Consider the following 20,478-nt stretch of genomic DNA (forward strand, 5'->3'; position numbering starts at 1 on the left):
AACGACATAAGTATATATGACACGGGATTGTGTGCTTATGCATAACGTTATACGCTCAATCTTAAAAATGACATCAACCGACGACAGAGCGGTCATACACGTATAAAGATAAGGGGGTATAACTCCGCTATGCTTAACACTAGGTCAATGTTACTCAGATCACTTGGAGAGAATTTGTTGTGAATACGAACGCCACATTTTCGTTATGTTTTGTTCACCATGAACCAAAATATTCCAATACAAAATTTCCCAGTGTGAGCGGATACGTTTTGGTAGTTTCACAATTTATAAGAAAAGATGACAACGTACTACACGAGAAAACACGTAATAGCGATTTGGATGGCCTTATCCGATATGTAAATTAATTCTTAGATTCCCATATTCTCCTGTTCGTGTAGATGCATTTTGACTATGTTTGCATCATTATTAACAGAGTACCAGCCCTATGTAAACTATTTAGTGTCAGGTTGAGAATCAACACGCAACTGAAGCAGATAACTTGTAACATATTGCTCTGGCAACGTCAGTGAGGATACATTCAAATCTGGGTTACAACTGCATTGCTGGTGTGTTGCCTACAAAGAAAAACTTTGGTTTCACACTGAACTCTTTTGAAGATGTTGAAGATCGACACATAATAACTTATACTCGATCTGAACGGAAACAATGTAAACCAATCTCAACATTGTTCCACGGCCACATTACACAGTTTGCAAGATGCCTTCCTTGTTTCAATGAGTGAGTGAGGAGTGAGTGAGTGAGTGAGTGAGTGAGTGAGTGAGTGAGTGAGTGAGTGAGTGAGTGAGTGAGTGAGTGAGTGAGTGAGTGAGTGAGTGAGTGAGTGAGTGAGTGAGTGAGTGAGTGAATCTTGATTAACGAGTTTGGTCTTCAGCATGCCATGCATATTAGAGGCAACTAACGGAATCTGGTGGTCAGACGATCGTCACAAAGAACAAACAAATATTAAGGTAACGTCATTTATTTGTTCAACTGTTCACAGTTTCTTGATCGAATCTCACCCAAATTGAATCTCTCTAATAAATTCATCAAGACAATGCTCTTCGGCATAGTTGTAAGTTACCTATGACACCCAAATCGTAAAAATATTGATATTTCTATGGACAATCAGAAATATTTTTATGGATATACAACTTCTTTATTCTATGTAAACTGTGTACTTATTTTAATGACAGCTTGTTAAACAGCTTTTCTATTTTTAGGACATAAATTCTGTAAAAATATCACAGAGTTGGTCTGTCGTTTTGATTATGATCTGTGTTTCATTGAGTATTATATGCTTAGTAGTTTTCGAGTTAGATTGCAACCCCTTACATTATTTATATTTTTCAGATATAACTATTAATACCCTAGACCAATAAATTCAACATTAAACATCCCAGGACCTTACCTCTACAGACATGTTTTTGCATGAAAATCATTGTTTATTTTTAAAATGAGCAATTATCATCATAAAATCCAATTATTTTGTCGTTTTTTATGAGTCAAAGGATCATACGAGTCGGAAAAACTGCATTGTATTTCCATCGTGGTCACCACGAGAAGTTTTATATAAGTGTTGAAAACCTGTCATTGCAAAATTATAGGGGGTGCTTAATTAAGTTCTTTGTGTGTATAAATACCCTTGCCCCTTTAGCCAAAATCGTTCCGGTTTGAGCCTGATTCAAAAGCATCGACACCAGACCAACGCCCATATAACACTATTCCCTGAAGCAATCGATATACTGTGCTAAGAGACAGATTTCGTTGGTGAAGTCACTTTCTAAATGTCTAAGGTATGACGGTAATTAGTCGAGGATATTTACCTGTTTAATTGGCATTTTAGAAGTTCATGAATAATAAGAAAAGTATATTACTTTATGGATAATAACGTCTTTATGTTATTATGATGCGACATTTCGGTATAGCTTCAAAGCTATAACGAAAGCTATATCGAAAGCTATTGTTATATCCATAAGTTGTTATCTATAAAGTATTATACTTTTCTTATGAGGATATTTACCATAATATTACTAAGGCAGAGTTGATCATGGAGGGAAAATAATGCCCCTTTCACGGTGGATACATTGTGAAACCATTAGAAAATCTTGCTGCTTTTACCTTCAAGTTTTCCTGTGTACGATATCAAACAAATAAAAACAAATCGTAGATTGTAATGAAATGAAATGGTAAATGGTTTCTGGTAAATGTTTCAGGTACATTCTGAGTAATGATGAGTAGCATGGCAATCGTTCTGTTCATCACCACGTCAAGTGTTTAAACACTTGCAGCACCCGTCAATTGCGAACCAGGACACCCCGTATTCCGTTCCGGTCATCCACACTCCAGTCACGTAAGTTGTTTTTACTGAGCACGTGCAGAAGTCGCATCCATCGGTTTGTCTGTAACAGGATGGGTCATGATTTAGTTTTGTAGAATGAGTGAGTGAGTTTTTGTTTTACGCTGCTTTTAGCAATATTCCAGCAATATCACGGCGGGGATACCAAAAATGGGCTTCACACATTGTACCCATGTGGGCAATCGAACCCGGGTCTTCGGTGTGACGAGCGAATGCTTCAACCACTAGGCTACCCCACCGCCCCTAGTTTTGTTGAAGGCATCACATGACAGTTAGAGGACATCAGATGTTATTGGAACTTCTTATGTCCATGCGTTGACATCAGAACTAATGAATTGTAAGTGGGATCATGAGCTTTTAAAGGGTGTTTAATACCTTCCTCCATTACACGTGCTACCATTGTGTGACCTGCAGTGGAGAGGCGGTGGTGTAGCCTAGTGGTTAAACCGTTTGCTCGTCACACCGAAGGCCCGGGATCGACCCCACATGGGTACAATGTGTGAAGCCCATTTCTGGTGTCCCCTGCCGTGATATTGCTGGAATATTGCTAAAAGCGGGTTAAAACCATACTCACTCACTGACATACAGTGGTGTGTAACCCTACGATTCCTAATATCCCACAATAATCACCTGTAAAGACATTCTCAATATTTCAAGGGTGTAAAATATTTCGCCAGTACTTCTCTTGTGTACACGCTACGATTCCAAATACCCCAGAATTCATCATGGAATATATCGTCCGTACTTCACGGGTGTTGAATACATCGTCCGTTATTTACGGGTTTTAATTAAATCTTCAGTATTTCACGGGTGTTGAATACATCCTCTGTACGTCACAGGTGTTGAACACGTCGTCTGTACTTTACGAGTGTTGAATACATCGTCTGTTTCTTAATGGGTGTTGAATACATCGTCACTACATCACGGGTGTTAAATACATTGTCCCTACTTTACGGGTGATAAATAAATCGTCACTACGTCACGGGTGTTTTTGCGTCTGTACTGTATGGGTGTTGAATACGTTATCCGTACACCACGGGTGTTGAATACATCGTCTGTACGGGTGTTAAAACACGTCACTACGTCATTGGTGTTGAATACATCGTCACTACGTCACGTCACTACGGTTTTGAATACATCGTCTGTACTTTTTGGGTGTTAAATATCCCATACGTACATCACGGTAGTTGAACACATCGTCAGTACGTCACGGGTGTTGAACACATCGTCTGTACTTTACGGGTGTTGAATACATCGTCCATTTCTTTACGCGTGTTAAATACATCGTCTGTACTTAACGGGTGTTGAATACATCGTCACTACGTCACGGGTGTTGAATACATAGTCTGTACATCACAGGTGTTGAATACATCGTCAGTACTTTACGGGTGTTGAATACATCGTCACTACGTCACGGGTGTTGAATACATAGTCCGTACGTCACGGGTGTTAAATACATCGTCAGTACGTTACGGGTGTTGAATACATCGTCTGTACTTCCCTTTATAGATGTTAAATATTGGAGGATATTGTCTTCACGAAGCATTAACCTGAATCCATCAGAGCGTGTTCACTGGGCTAACTTACTCAAGCGTGCTGATATTCAGACAAGAGGAACAATTTGGCCCTTCTCTTACTGTATTGTACATACTTGCATGATTCTGTACGGAAGAACTGCTTCGCTTCTACGCCTACTTCATCCTCAAAGACAGCCATTGTCCTGTTAATATTGCCTATATCCACCCAGTACTGGGGCGAGATGTAGGAGGCCTCCCTGCAAGATACATATAGGTGTTAAGATAAGGAGAGAATATACGAAAATCGTAGGAACAAATTTCAAGATAGAATTAAAATATATTTGAGTTTAGAGATAAATAATAATGTGCGTAAGAGGCAGCATTGGGCTATTTCAAAACAACAACCCCAAACAAAACAAAAAGCTCTCAAGGCACAAAATAGTATGTTTCAGTGCTCATTCAAGAAATATACTCTTTCACAAACCGAAATGTGAGGCATCCAAAAATATTTTCAGTATGGACCTCGGCTTTCATATTATCACTGTGGGAGATGATAGATGGCGTCATTTGACGGAGAGTTTCAGCTCAACGGAGACTGGACTACTGACGACGGGCAACGCTTCTTGACAAAACACCTACTGATATGATACTGTCTCCAGCCTAAACCCCCTTGCATCAGTCGACATGATCGCAAACCACGAAAGCAATATCTGCAAGATGCACCCAGATTCCATACCAGGGTTGCTATGCGACGGACAGCAACAGGAAAAGAAACAGAGGACGTCCAAAGGAGACATTGAGAATTTGAAGATCTGTGGAGGCAGAGATGAAGGACGCAGGTTGGACCTGACAGGTGCAGCAATGGGCCCAGGATAGACAGCGTTGGAAAACTCTAGTAACGGCCTTATGTGCCAAGAGCACGAAGAGGATTAAGTAAATAAGTAAGTAATGTCTGCTTGTATGGTTTTAAGTGAGTTCAACAATTGTGTGGGTTGTATGATGGTTAACAACGTATTACGAAGTATAACCCAATATATGTAATTATTAGAAATAACACGCTAAATAGGAGTAACCATTGTACTAAATAAAAGCGACAAAACCCTTTCCACACCCATACGAAATCTCTGCTAAAATCAGAATCGATTGTACAATTGTGACTATATCATGAGTATATATATGTTTTCAGCAGTATAAGAGCTGTACGATGTTGTTTGTAAGCACACCGAGTCTGGACCAGACAATCCATTGAAAAGGTTGAAAGTTTTCCTGGAACATGTACATTAATGTATTTGGTTAATGATCTGGCAGTCGGACAGAAACTAGAGTCAAAATAGTTCAAATTGAAACTTGTTTTCAGACGATGATTGTCAGTAACTAAGGATGGTATTATGATAATTTTGACAATTGGTGGCATATGGAATTCGCAAGATTTGAGGTTGCATCCTGAGATGTCAGTCAATTTGTCCTTCATAGTCAGAGGAGTTTAACCTCGTGTTTAAAATGTTCGTTAGCCAGAATGCAGGACCGGGTTCGATTTCCTTAATAGAATAACGCTGAAAGCAATATCAATTTATCAAACCACATTCACCCTATCTTCATTCCCATCAATCTGAAACAAGCACGACTTCTCTATTGAACGGTGAATTATTCTTCCAACAATTTGTAGAGATTCTCGATGGCCAACGTGGACTCAGTATCCTAAACATAAACGTGTTAGGTAATAGATTTTCCTACTTTACCACTTATACCTACACTTATACAACCCAAGGTACAATGTACAGTTTGTATCTTAAGGATTTGTCTTGTTGAGAAATCCAGTCATTCTTACACATGAATGGGGTACGTCGATGTTTCGACTGAGCGTTACACATTTAGTGTGTATGTGTGTTCTATTCAATCGTCTATCTCTTAACAATTTTCCATGAAATATCATGTGTTTGACTTTTTGAGTCAGTTGAGCGAAATATGGTGGTGTGTGGTCCTATGCATAGAGATCAGGTCACAAATCAGTTGAAGTTATAGTCCGTTTGGCTCAAAAGCGGACCTATGAATTGCAATCTAACTCGAAAACTGATAAACATGTTATACTCAGTAAAACGCAGAATTTATGTCCTGAAAATAAAAAGTCGTTTAACAAACTATCATTAACATTTTGACACAGTTCACTATTTGTTACGAGGGAGGAGTGCAAAGACTGGAACAGCCAGGTGTACGCGAAGCACCTGCACAAGTGCCGAGAAAGCTATTGATTCATTTACCTGAGCTGTACCGTATCCATCCTTTCTCGCACACCTGGCTGTGCCTCTCTCTGCATTCCTCCATCGTACCAAATAGTGAACTGTGTAAATACTTTAATGATTGTTTGTTAAACAACTTTTTGATTTTTAGGACATAAATTCTGCTTAAAACTCACAGAGTTGGTCTAATGTTTTATTATGATAAGCGTTTCATTGAGTATTACATGTTTATCAGTTTTCGAGTTAGATCGCAATTCATCAGTCCGCTTTTGAGCCAAACGGACTATAAGCACCGTTGATCGCGGAGAGTCTTTGGATGGTTGACCGTGTTTGGCAGCTTGACTCCTGAGAGTTTGTAGGATTTCAGTCCTGCCCAACAACGATCGACACAGGATAAATATGGTCCCACGTTAGGCAAGTTAAGTTTGTTCAAAATTGCCTCTGTTCACCCAGCAGAAAATGGGTACCCGATGAGATAAGTCATGTGACTATTAACCTTCTAGTGTCCCCACAGGGAGTTTGGGTTATTCGGGGAAATAATAATCAGATTCTGATTACAGCAACTGGTCAGATGAATACGAGGCGCTATATAAATGAATTATTATTATTATTAAAATATTGTTTCTGATTTATATACTCAATCATATCATAAAATTCAGTTTACTGGGATTCAAGTATTAAGTCTCATATGCTCACGTTGTGCAACAGGCGTTATGTTCTATTTCCCTCGCTGGGTTAATCGGCACAGAAGGTGAGGGGAGAAGAGCTGAACACTGCTGGGACACGCTGCTCAGGGTCACATTAGGAAATGACGTCACTGGGGTTGAAGGACGATCAAGCTTCTCGAAAGCTGTCTGTTCCTCCGGATACCGGAAGTAGCCAGGGAAACGTTCTCTTAAAGTTGGTTCCTTGATGGCTCGTAATTGTGTTCTAGGAGGAAATAATATAGTGATTCATCACATGGGATCTTAGCGGACTGGCTTGTGAATATACAAAAAACCTATACAACAAATAATCGGATTTGACAAAAAATACAAAGTTATCAAAACGTCAGTTTATTTTGATATTTAATGTACAGCTATGTCACAGCTATATAAAAAGAGTCTTGACTAGACAGTCGTGGAACTCGTATTGTGAGCTACTATCCAAACCATTAAGGTATGACGACACATCTCATACGCCCAGGTGAGGTGAGGTGAAATTGGGTTTTACGTCGTGCTTGAGAATATTTGGCTCATATGACGACGTGCATGCGTCTGTATGGGTATGTGCGGCTACTTGTACTAGCCCAGACTTAAGCTGGTTTTATAGTGCTAGCCCACTGAGATACCATGCCGCAGTGAAGCATGAATACCCCACTCAGACACATTATACTGACTCCGAGCCGACCAGTCCTTGTTGTACCCATTAATGCCGAGCGCCAGGCAGGGACCAACAAGTAGCATATTTTAACGTCTTTTGGTATGACGCGGTCGGGGATCGAACCCGTGACCTTCCGCTCTCCGGGCGGACGCTCTAACCACTACACCACGGAGGTGGTCTCCCAGCACAGGGTACTGTGGATGAGTCCGTATTAAGACACCGCCGCCATATAGCTGGAATATTGCTGAGTGCGGCGTAAACTCAACTCACTCACCCGTATTGAGACAGGGGCGAAAATTGTACCAGTACAATAGCAAAAATCAATTTACGATATGGAAGACGTCTCTTGTGGTTCATCACAATTTTGACATTAGTGAGTGAGTTTGGTTTTACGCCGCTTTTAGCAATATTCCAGCAATAATACGGCGAAATCACCAGGAATGGGCTTCACACATTATACCTCTTGTGGGGAATCGAGCCCGGGTTTTAGTCGTGACGAGCTAATGCTTGAACCACTAGGCTACCCCACCGCCTCCATTTTGACATTAACCGCTGACAGACTACAAACAGCACTTATGAGGATATAACACTTATGGTTGTGTGTCGATGTGGAGTGGGTATATGATTTCGAAGGATGTAAACTGAGGCATGACTCCAGGCCCTACAACAGACACTCAAATCAAATGAGGTCACCCATCTGAACTCCTTTTCACCCACAATGTTAGTTTTCTCAGACAAATGCCTCACAAAATGAGGTATTAAGAACATGTACTTTGCTCCACAACTGCTCATAGCAGAAACACGAGTTATTTTCGGTAGGGATGAAACACTCAGATACAGATGCAGTATGACACATGCGGATTAACTGGTGTAGTTCACAACGCAAACGGGGGGCGGTGGGGTTAAAGCGTTCGCTCGTCACGCCGAAGACCCGGGTTCGATTCCCCACATGGGAACAGTGTGTGAAGCAAATTTCTGGCGTCCCCGCCGTGATATTGCTGGAATATTGCTAAAAACGGCGTAAAACAAAAAACTCACTCACTCACAACGCAAACGTTTTACTCGTGCATAGCTTTCTGTAGAAGTTTGTACAAGACTGAACGAAAATGTCATTAAAAGGAAATTAGAAGCATACGGTGACAATGACTACAACAGGTCAAACCGTCACTGATTATTTGTCATACATTTGTCACTCATTCTTAGTGGGTAAATCGCAACATCGCAACAGGACGTCTTGAGTGAGTGAGTGGTTATGGTTTTACACCTGTCTTAGCAATAATGCAGCAATATCACAGCAGGGGACACAAGAAATGAGCTTCACACATTGTTCCCATGCGGGGAATCGAACACAGGGCCTTCAGCATGACGAGCGAACGCTGTACCCAATAGGCTACCCCACCGCACCAGGACGTCTTGTAGATGGAGATCCCTGCCCCCAATTTTACGTCATTCTAACTACACCTGAACCATATATCTCGTTTCATGTTTCCATGAAGTAGATTCACCAAACTAATGAGCCACACGACCCCAAGGCGGACGTACGTGTCTCGTGACGGGACAATCATTATTGTCGTTATGCCATCAAAATTGTAAACCAAACGTCACTGTGTTGCAAGACTATTCGATGCGTATTGATACGTACAAATATCGCGCACAATTGTATTGTTGCGTCGTCAGCAGTGGCTAACGCCGTCGGTTCCAAATGAATTCCCATGCTTCAAATACTCAATAACACCCGGAAATCTGCCAAGACATGATGTTTATCTCCTAAATATCACCATGCTAATTTTCATCCTTGCATATATCAATCAACTTAAACTAAATCTATCAATTTACTTGAAGACAGTAACAATTGTTTCAAAGTTGGCCTAAACGTTTAATTTTTTAAGAGTGTACTTCTCCGAGATTTCATTATAGTATCGTTGACTATGAAAGCTACACATCAATGAACACATCAGTCATGTATTTAATACGTTAGGTACTTACGTGGCGGAGCGGTGTACGACCACGGACGTCAGTGCTATGACGATGAGGAGTAAAACAACAGAGAGGAGTACCTGGAACATAGGACACGCTTGGTTAGACATTGAAAAAACTGGGATGAAGTCAATCCAGCCAGAGTCCATGTAGGTAGCAATTCTACTGTAAGTCCAAATGGTCCCAAGTATGTTGATCTACCTTCAGTGATCTATAGCCCGTGTTTATATTGTACTGTTGTCTCTAGTGATTTATTTTTATGATAGCGTACTAGTTTTAAATTAAGAGCTATGATAATCTAGTATGTTTACTCTCCTTCGATGACAGGTTTTTACGTTCTAAATTTATTGATTTGAATTTTGATACCTAAACTGTTCTCGTCAGGATATGACTGCAATATTGCCGATGTGACACTTAATATTAACTCACTCACTGAAAAAAGTAGGGAATTTACCCTGCAATTGTTTTGAAACTTTAAGGACTGGACGCACGGATCGAAAATGGAAGCCGGACGTAATTTACGGCTTTGGGCCTATTTAGTTGGGGTGAGTGAGGGATATGACATGGGTTGTAAGGTATATAAGGGAATTTGAACGGGAATTATTTTGGGATGAGGGCAGGACAACATGAGTGAGTGAGTTTAGTTTTACGCCGCACTCAGCAATATTCCAGCTATATGGAGGCAGTTTGTATATAATCGAGTCTGGATAAGACAATCAAGTGATCAACAGAATGATCTACACAATTAGGACACAATGACATGTGTCAACCAAGTCAGCGAGCCTGACCACCCGATCCCGTTAGTGGACTCTTACGACAGGCATTGGTTACTGTAGATCAATTATAATCCAGATCCTCACGGGTGACGGGACAAGGGTGGGTTATCGATGTATTAGAGGGAAGGTTTTTTTTCCTAAAATCAGCCATATGTCCTTGTATATAGTCAATGAGAGGACTTGCTAAAATCAGCCATATGTCCTTGTATATGTCAATGAGAGGACTTACTAAAATCCATTGTCTGTTTGCTGGGCTCATTTTCTTTTCCTCCACTTGCATTTGTTCCATTCCTGAAAAGAATTGTTTCCTGTATTGAAGGTCATCTACTGCATCACATGTCTGTGTGTGTGTCAGAGTGCATGTGTGTGTGCATGTCTGTATATATGTGTGTCTGCGTGTGTGTCTACGAGTGTGCGTGTTGTGAGTGTGTGTTGTGAGTGTGTGCGTCCAAATGTGTATGTGTGTATAGAGTGTTAATATGTATGTATGTATGTATGTATGTATGTATGTATGTATGTGTGTGTGTGTGTATGTATGTATGAATGTGTGTGTATGTATGTATGTGTGTGTGTATGTGTATGTATGTATGTATGTATGTATGTATGTATGTGTATGTATGTATGTATGTATGTATGTATGTATGTATGTATGTATGAATGTGTGTATGTATGTATGTATGTATGTATGTATGTATGTATGTATGTATGTATGTATGTATGTATGTATGTATGTATGTATGTATGTATGTATGTATGTATGTGTGTATGTATGTATGTATGTATGTGTGTATGTATGTATGTATGTATGTATGTGTATGTATGTATGTATGTGTGTGTGTATGTATGTATGTATATGTGTGTATGTATGTATGTATGTATGTATGTATGTATGTATGTATGTATGTGTGTGTATGTATGTATGTATGTATGTATGTATGTATGTATGTATGTATGTATGTATGTATGTGTGTGTGTATGTATGTGTGTATGTATGTGTATGTATGTATGTATGTATGTATGTATGCGTTTGCGTCAATCACCATCCGATCAATCTCCCGTTACGACATTACTACCATACTACCTTTTTATCCCTCTCTTATTTATCTACTAGATGTTGTAAATTTTGATCTGTTTGAAGACGAGATGTTGCTAACACTCCATGGTAAATAAAGACTCTCTCTTCCCTCTCTCTCTCTCTCCTCCCTCTCTCTCTCTCTCATGTCTAGTGATGTTATCAACTGTTAGTTCTCCTAACATCCCTAAAGTCATACGATGTAATTTTTTAAAATTCAATGCTTTGTATGACAGATTATTTTGCGTCCGTAGGCTTTGCAATAGACATGGGGTTCACAATGCCAGAAATCCGTCAATTAGAAATGTAAGTATCAATCAATCTTGTATGTTTTGTGACAAAGCCTTAGGCCCACGTACAATACAAAATAACACATTGATATGTATAAAGAACACAATGACAATGCTACCTAGAAGAAATTAGAACAATTTGTTGTTGTTGAAAAATTGGTACATGATAATGTGTTAAAAAATATTGCCGATCAAAGTAATATAGCAATGCTTTAAAATACTTGAGCGCAAATCATGACAAACTTTACATTCAAATAGAAAAGGAAAGTCATTTTCTACAGAGTTATCATTACATATATTACAAAGTCGTTGGTGCCATCAAATCTACCGGTATTTATATATATTGGAAGTGCACCGATTCGTAACACTGTTACTCCACGCCTTGCATCTTCTTGCAGATTTCAATAAAGTTAAATATTTTTCAATGCAAAATATATTTTTGATACTTGAATAATGACATAGTATTGTTTTATACCGCTTTTAGCAATATTCCAGCGATATCACCACAGGGGACACCAGAAATGTACTTCACACATTGTATCCATTTGGGGCATCGAACCCGGGTCTTCGGTGTGACGAGCGAACGCTTTAACCACCAGGCTACCCAACAACCGATACTTGAATAAATATCAGGCGATGAACATTTGTGCATTTATATCAATGTAAGTACACAGCTATTGACGGAAGTCTTTGAATATCTACTCTTGTGTTTGATGGAAAATCACAATGTACAAGTTGTATGGGTAGACATAGGGACAATACCTTGTATCCACTGGTGAGACCAGGCTATCCACAGCGATAGGTTGTACAATGTAGAACCATCAATCCACACAACAATGTATGCAACACAAACCCGCTCTGTGCGGTGGCCGTGTGTGAGTCAGACTAAAGACACGTTTGAGTGAGAATGTGACGCTTATTATACTCACTAAACCCGGATACAGCCAGGATATAAACCCTATATTCGCCCTCTACCTGGGAAACACCCACACACATGTACGAACGAAAAACATTAACCCGATGCCCAGAACGACCCGGATAGTCATAAGAATTCCTTTCCTTTTGTCTGCGATTCTAAATGGAAGGCGTATGTTTTTTCAAAGACTCCCCGACCGTGTTGTAATATCAATGCTTCAATCCCTCAAAGAAATGCCGGATATTTTAAAGGTGACACCCAGACCCATCAACACCACCAACACCTACATACCCACCAACACGAAACCCGTGAAGGTCCGGGATAGAATATTGATCTTCAGTAACCCATGCTTGTCGGAAGAGGCGTCTAACGGGATCGGGTGGGCAGGCTCGCTGACTTGGTTGACACATGGCATCGGTTCCAAATTGCGCAGCTCGATGCTCATGCTGTTGATCACTTGATTGGACCAGACTCGATTATTTACAGACCGCCGCCATATAGCTGGACTATTGCTGAGTGCGGCGTAAAACTAAACTCACTCACTCACTCACCAACAACAACACACACCCACACATTGTTCAGCTAGACAATCAACTATAACAGAATCGCGTGTTGTATACTCATTGTGATATATTGAATCACATCTATGACGTCATTCTGCTGTTTATACGATTCAATATTTTTCACGAATTGTTTTTTGGTTACTAAGAATGCATGTCTACATTATTCTGAAACCGGATTTAGGTAGAATAAGGACACCCATTGACCTTTAGGAAAAGGACATAAAAATGAGAAAGAAGTTCTCACTTCAATGGTTGTTTGTGTACTCACTACAACATTAGGTTCAAGCCAATTACTTCTTTAACCCTACCCGTGAAGATCCGGATTAGGGTTGGTCTTCAGTGACACATGCTTGTTGTAAGGGGCAACTAACGGGACCAGCTGGTCAGGCTCGCTGACTTGGTTGACACAAGCCATCGTGTCCCATATGAGTAGATTGATTTTCATACTATTGATCACTGGATTGTCTGGTCCAGCTACTCCACTAGCTAGCCAGCTACCTCACTACACAGCCAGCCACTCCAGTAGTTACTTTAAACTATTTGATTGTCAAATTCAGCCTATTCTTTTTTCTTTTGTATGGATCCGAGATTTGGGGATTCCAGAGATATGAATGCATAGAAAAATACATCTGATGGCCTGTAAGAAATTTTAAATGTAGGACCCCTACACCGAATTGTATGGTGTACGGTGAATGTGGGAGGTATCCCTGTATATAAATGCTCATATTCGATGTATAAAATTCTGGTTTAAGATATTGTGTATGCAAGAAAATAGATTACCCAAAAAGGCTTATAACATGCTTGTTCATTTGGACAACATTGGTAAAGTGACTTATGTAAGAAAACTTCTGTTTTCACATGGTTATGGTTTTGTATGGTTAAGTCAGTCAGTTGGTGATCCAAGTTTGTTTTTAACTCAGTTTCGAGAAAGAAGTCTTAATATGTTTAATCAAGAATGGTATTCAGTAATACATAATAGTTCACGGTACGACTCTTATAGAATATACAAATCACTACTCCAGCCGGAGAAATATCTGTCGTTTCTAACATCAAAGGAATTAAGATATCCATTTATACGTTTTAGGTTAGGTTTGATCAACATAATGGTAAACGAAGGAAGACGTTTTTTATATTGAACGATGCAAGAGAATGTGCCCACTGTGTAATATAGATGTGGAAAATGAAATCCATTTTTACTTGTATGTCCTTTGCATAAAGATTTGCGTACGAAATATATAGCTGAATATTATCTATGTAAGCCACCTACATTAGCATTTAAACTACTTCTTTCATCAACTGACCAGCATGTAATAATCAAGCTGTCGTACTATATCAATTATGCTCTTATTAAACGTAACAATCTGATAAAAAGTTATGTAGGTCCATCGTATTTCACTACTTGTACGTGATTTACTGCCTGTATCATGATTTGCTGTTTGGATCACTAAGTACTACTTATTGCACCATATGTATAATGTTTATGTATAACTCCAATGTATATGGGCCGGAGGCCTTTTGTACAATAAACATCTTTGACTTGACTTTGACTACCTGGCCAGCTACTCCATCACTCTGCCAGCTACTCCACTACCTAACCAGTTATTCCACTGCCCAGCCAGCTACTCAACTACCTAGCCAGCTACTCAACTACCCAGCCCACTACTCCACTACCTCACCAGTTATTCCATTACCCCACCAGCGGCACCACTATATACATGTAGCCAGCTACTCCCCCACTCTGCCACCTACTCAACCACTCTGCCATCTACTCCACTACCCAGTCCGCTACCCCACTACCCCGCAAGGTACTCCACTACCTAACCAGTTATTCCACTACCCAGCCAGCTACTACACTACCCCGCCATCTACTCCACCACTCTGTTAACTACTCCACTACCCTGCCTGCTACTCCACTAGCCCTCCAGCTACTCCACTACCCCTCCAGCTACTCCACTACCTACATGTAGCCAGCTACTTCACCACTCTACCACCTACTCCACCCCTCTGTTAACTACTCCACTACCCTGCCCGCTACTCCACTACCCCGCCAGCTACTCCACTACCTACATGTAGCCAGCTACTCCCCAACTCTGCCAGCTACTCAACCACTCTGCCAGCTACTCCACTACCCAGTCCGCTACCCCACTACCCCGCAAGGTACTCCACTACCTAACCAGTTATTCCACTACCCAGCCAGGTACTACACTTCCCCGCCAGCTACTCCACTACCTACATGTAGCCAGCTGCTCCACCACTGCCACCTACCCACCACTCTGTTAACTGCTCCACTACCCTGCCCGCTGCTCCACTGCCCCGCCAGCTGCTCCACTACATACATGTACCCAGCTACTCCCCCACTCTGCCACCTACTCAACCACTCTGCCAGCTACTCCACTACCCATCCAGCTACTCCACTACCCAGCCAGGTACTTCACTTCCCCGCCAGCTACTCCACTACCTACATGTAGCCAGCTACTCCCCCTCTCTGCCACTTACTCCACCACTCTGTTATCTACTCCACTATCCCGCCTGCTACTCCACTACCTAACCAGTTATTCCACTACCCAGCCAGGAAATACACTTCCCCGCCAGCGACTCCACTACCTACATGTAGCCAGCTACTCCACCACTCTGCCACCTACTCCACCACTCTGTTATCTACTCCACTATCCCGCCTGCTACTCCACTACCTAACCAATTATTCCACTACCAATCCAGCTACTCCGCCACCCTGCAAGGTGCTCCGCTACCCAGCCAGCTACACAACTACCCCCGCAAGTTGTCCTATTACCATTCCACTAAAATGAGGATAAGATTTTGTGTAGTCATGCTATCGACCACTAGCTTGCATACTCGATTATTTACAGGTCTCCATTGTATAGCTGAGATATTCTTTAACTTCTTTGGCAACAGTCAAACGAAATGTATGCAAACTATCTGCCTGTACATGTTCACGTAATATCTAAACCAATATCGAATAAATCCTGTAATGTATTTAAACACAACAAAGTTATGAGAACAACTCTCGTTCGTGGAATTAGCCCCAGGGCCATGACTAACTACACCTCCCCAGGACCCCCGACCTCATGTCAAGTACGAGTCTCGGGTCATTTCCCCAGGATAGACTGTCGTTCATGCACTATACATGGCAGTCACGCTGTGTTGAAAGAGCTACAGCAATGTATCATGAACTGTCATTCTGTTAAAGTGAGGAGGTGTGCTAATTTGACAACCAACGTGTACCACGTGATACTTTAGGAATGTTGCTGGAGCTGTTTTCTGCTCACTCACCGAGTTATTCGACATCCGGGTTCAACATTTTCTTCCTATCTGGAGCGTGAGGGAAACATATTTTCTTGACTGGAATAAAGCGGACAAATATTAAACGCCTTTTATACAGACAGCACAAAATGTGCAGATATATAACACAGGATAGAAATAACGTGACATACAAAGCGCGACAGTTGGAAAACGTTGGAACATTAGTGGTGAGGTGAGGTGATATGGGGTTTAACGTCGTGTTTGAGAATATTTCGCTCATATGACGACGTGCATGCGTGTGTATGTGTATGGGTGGCTGCTTGTACTAGCCCAGACTTAAACTGGTTTTATAGTGCTAGCCCACTGAGATACCATGTGGCAGTGAAGCATGAATACCCCACTCAGACACATTATACTGACTCCGAGCCGACCAGTCCTTGTTGTACCCATTAATGCCGAGCGCCAGACAGGGACCAACAAGTAGCATATTTTAACGTCTTTTGGTATGACGCGGTCGGGGATCGAACCCGCGACCTTCTGCTCTCCGGGCGGACGCTCTAACCACTACACAACGGAGGCGGTCGGAACAATAGTAGGTAATACAGTAACATGCGGCTTTCCTGTCAAAAGGTGAGCCTTTGTAAATGATTAAACTAATGTTAATACGAGGTCTACTGATGTACTTGGACACGTCACAACTCAGGTGTACTTGGTAATGTCACAACTCATGTGTACTGGGTCACGTCACAACTCAGGTGTACTTGGTAATGTCACAACTCATGTGTACTTGGACACGTCACAACTCAGGTGTACTTGGTAATGTCACAACTCATGTGTACTGGGTCACGTCACAACTCAGGTGTACTTGGTAATGTCACAACTCATGTGTACTTGGACACGTCACAACTCAGGTCTACTTGGTAACGTCACAACTTAGGTGTACAAGGTCACGTCACAACTCAGATGTACTCGGCTACGTCACAACCGATGTGTACTGGGTCACGTCACAACACAGGTGTACTAGGTCACGTCACAACTCAGGTGTACAAGGTCACGTCACAATCCAGGTGTACAAGGTCACGTCACAACTCAGGTGGACTTGGTAACGTTACAACTCAGGTCTACTTTGTTACGTCACGCACAACCCAGGTGTACTGGGTCACGTCACAACACAGGCGTACTAAGTCACGTCACAACACAGGTGCACTGGGTCACGTCACAACTCAGGTGTACTCGGCTACGTCTCAAACCCAGGTGTACTGGGTCACGTTACAAGTCAGGTGTACTGTGCCACGTCACAACTCAGGTGTACTTGGACACGTCACAATTCAGGTGTACTTGGTAACGTCACAACTCAGGTCTACTTGGTAACGTCGCAACTTAGGCGTACAAGGTCACGTCACAACTCAGATGTACCCGGCTACGTCACAACCGATGTGTACTGGGTCACGTCACAACTCAGTTGCACTGGGTCACGTCACAACTCAGGTGTACTAGGTCACGTCACAACTCAGGTGTACTTGGTAGCGTCACAAGTCAGGTCTACTTTGTTACGTCACGCACAACCCAGGTGTACTGGGTCACGTCACAATACAGGCGTACTAAGTCGCGTCACAACCCAGGTGTACTGGGTCACGTCACAACTCAGGTGCACTGGGTCACGTCACAACTCAGGTGTACTCGGCTATGTCACAACCCAGGTGTACTGTGTCACGTCACAGCACAGGTGTACTAGGTCACGTCACAACTCAGGTGTCCTGGGTCACGTCACAACTCATGTGTACTAGGTCACGTCACAACTCAGGTGCACTCGGCTACGTCATAACTCAGGTGTACAAGTTCACGTCACACCCCAGGTGTACTGGGTCACGACACAGCACAGGTGTACTAGGTCACGTCACAACTCAGGTGTCCTGTGTCACGTCACAACTCATGTGTACAAGGTCACGTCACAACTCATGTGTACTAGGTCACGTCACAACTCAGGTGCACTCGTCTACGTCACAACCCAGGTGTACTGGGTCACACAGCACAGGTCACGTCACAACTCAAGTGTCCTAGGTCACGTCACAACTCAAGTGTCCTGTGTCACGTCACAACTCATGTGTACAAGGTCACGTCACAACTCAGGTGTACTAGGTCACGTCACAACTCAGGTTACTCCGCTACGTCACAACTCAGGTGTACAAGGTCACGTCACAGCTCAGATGTACTGGGTCACGTCACAACTCAGGTGTACTTGGTAACGTCATGACTCAGGTCTACTTGGTAACGTCACAACTTAGGTGTACAAGGTCAAGTCACAACACAGGTGTACTAGGTCACGTCACAACTCAGGTGTACTTGGTAACGTCACAACTCAGGTCTACTTTGTTACGTCACGCACAACCCAGGTGTACTGGGTCACGTCACAACACAGGCGTACTAAGTCACGTCACAACCCAGGTGCACTTGGTCACGTCACAACTCAGGCGTACTTGGTAACGTCACAACTCAGGTCTACTTTGTTACGTCACACACAACCCAGGTGTACTGGGTCACGTCACAACACAGGCGTACTAAGTCACGTCACAACTCAGGTGTACTGGGTCACGTCACAACTCAGGTGTACTGTGTCACGTCACAACTCATGTGTACTTGGTAATGTCATGACTCTGGTCTACTTGGTAACGTCACAACTTAGGTGAACAAGGTCACGTCACAATTCAGATGTACTCGGCTAGGTCACAGCCGATGTGTACTGGGTAACGTCACAACTCAGGTGTACAAGGTCACGTCACAATCCAGGTGTACAAGGTCACGTCACAACTCAGGTCTACTTTGTTACGTCACACACAACCCAGGTGTACTGGGTCACGTCACAACACAGGCGTACTAAGTCACGTCACAACACAGGTGCACTGGGTCACGTCACAACTCAGGTGTACTCGGCTACGTGTCAAACCCAGGTGTACTGGGTAACGTCACAATTCAGGTGTACTTGGTAACGTCACAACTCAGGTGTACTTGGTAACGTCACAACTTAGGTGTACAAGGTCACGTCACAACTCAGTTGCACTGGGTCACGTCACAACTCAGGTGTACTAGGTCACGTCACAACTCAGGTGTACTTGGTAACGTCACAACTCAGGTCTACTTTGTTACGTCACGCACAACCCAGGTGTACTGGGTCACGTCACAACACAGGCGTACTAAGTCACGTCACAACTCAGGTGCACTGGGTCACGTCACAACTCAGGTGTACTCGGCTATGTCACAACCCAGGTGTACTGTGTCACGTCATAGCACAGGTGTACTAGGTCACGTCACAACTCATGTGTACTAGGTCACGTCATAACTCAGGTGTACAAGTTCACGTCACACCCCAGGTGTACTGGGTCACGTCACAGCACAGGTGTACTAGGTCACGTCACAACTCAAGTGTCCTGTGTCACGTCACAACTCATGTGTACATGGTCACGTCACAACTCAGGTGTACTAGGTCACGTCACAACTCAGGTTACTCCGCTACGTCACAACTCAGGTGTACAAGGTCACGTCACAGCTCAGATGTACTGGGTCACGTCACAACTCAGGTGTACTTGGTAACGTCATGACTCAGGTCTACTTGGTAACGTCACAACTTAGGTGTACAAGGTCAAGTCACAACACAGGTGTACTAGGTCACGTCACAACTCAGGTGTACTTGGTAACGTCACAACTCAGGTCTACTTTGTTACGTCACGCACAACCCAGGTGTACTGGGTCACGTCACAACACAGGCGTACTAAGTCACGTCACAACTCAGGTGTACTCGGCTATGTCACAACTCAGGTGTACTGTGTCACGTCACAGCACAGGTGTACTAGGTCACGTCACAACTCAGGTGTCCTGGGTCACGTCACAACTCATGTGTACTAGGTCACGTCACAACTCAGGTGCACTCGGCTACGTCATAACTCAGGTGTACAAGTTCACGTCACACCCCAGGTGTACTGGGTCACGTCACAGCACAGGTGTACTAGGTCACGTCACAACTCAGGCGTCCTGTGTCACGTCACAACTCATGTGTACAAGGTCACGTCACAACTCATGTGTACTAGGTCACGTCACAACTCAGGTGCACTCGTCTACGTCACAACCCAGGTGTACTGGGTCACGTCACAGCACAG

General features: G+C 42.6%; 2 protein-coding genes across 2 annotated transcripts in view; one reads left to right on the top strand and one right to left on the bottom strand.

The window, feature by feature from the left end:
• LOC124255165 overlaps positions 1 to 20,478 on the top strand; it is a 63,694-nt gene that overhangs the window by 23,863 nt on the left and 19,353 nt on the right. The gene's annotated exons all lie outside the window — the stretch shown is intronic.
• Positions 964 to 12,457, bottom strand: LOC124255167. The gene is made up of 6 exons (XM_046689001.1): positions 12,350 to 12,457; positions 10,455 to 10,516; positions 9,459 to 9,529; positions 6,807 to 7,040; positions 4,008 to 4,130; positions 964 to 2,399 (listed from the first exon to the last, which is right to left on the bottom strand). Exons 2-6 carry the CDS (start codon positions 10,512 to 10,514, stop codon positions 2,267 to 2,269), a joined length of 621 nt encoding a protein of 206 aa, XP_046544957.1. The 5' UTR covers positions 10,515 to 10,516; positions 12,350 to 12,457; the 3' UTR covers positions 964 to 2,266.

The sequence above is a fragment of the Haliotis rubra genome, unplaced genomic scaffold (genome assembly GCF_003918875.1).
Source record: "Haliotis rubra isolate DU_JTF1 unplaced genomic scaffold, ASM391887v1 Scf596, whole genome shotgun sequence".
Taxonomy (NCBI): domain Eukaryota; kingdom Metazoa; phylum Mollusca; class Gastropoda; order Lepetellida; family Haliotidae; genus Haliotis; species Haliotis rubra.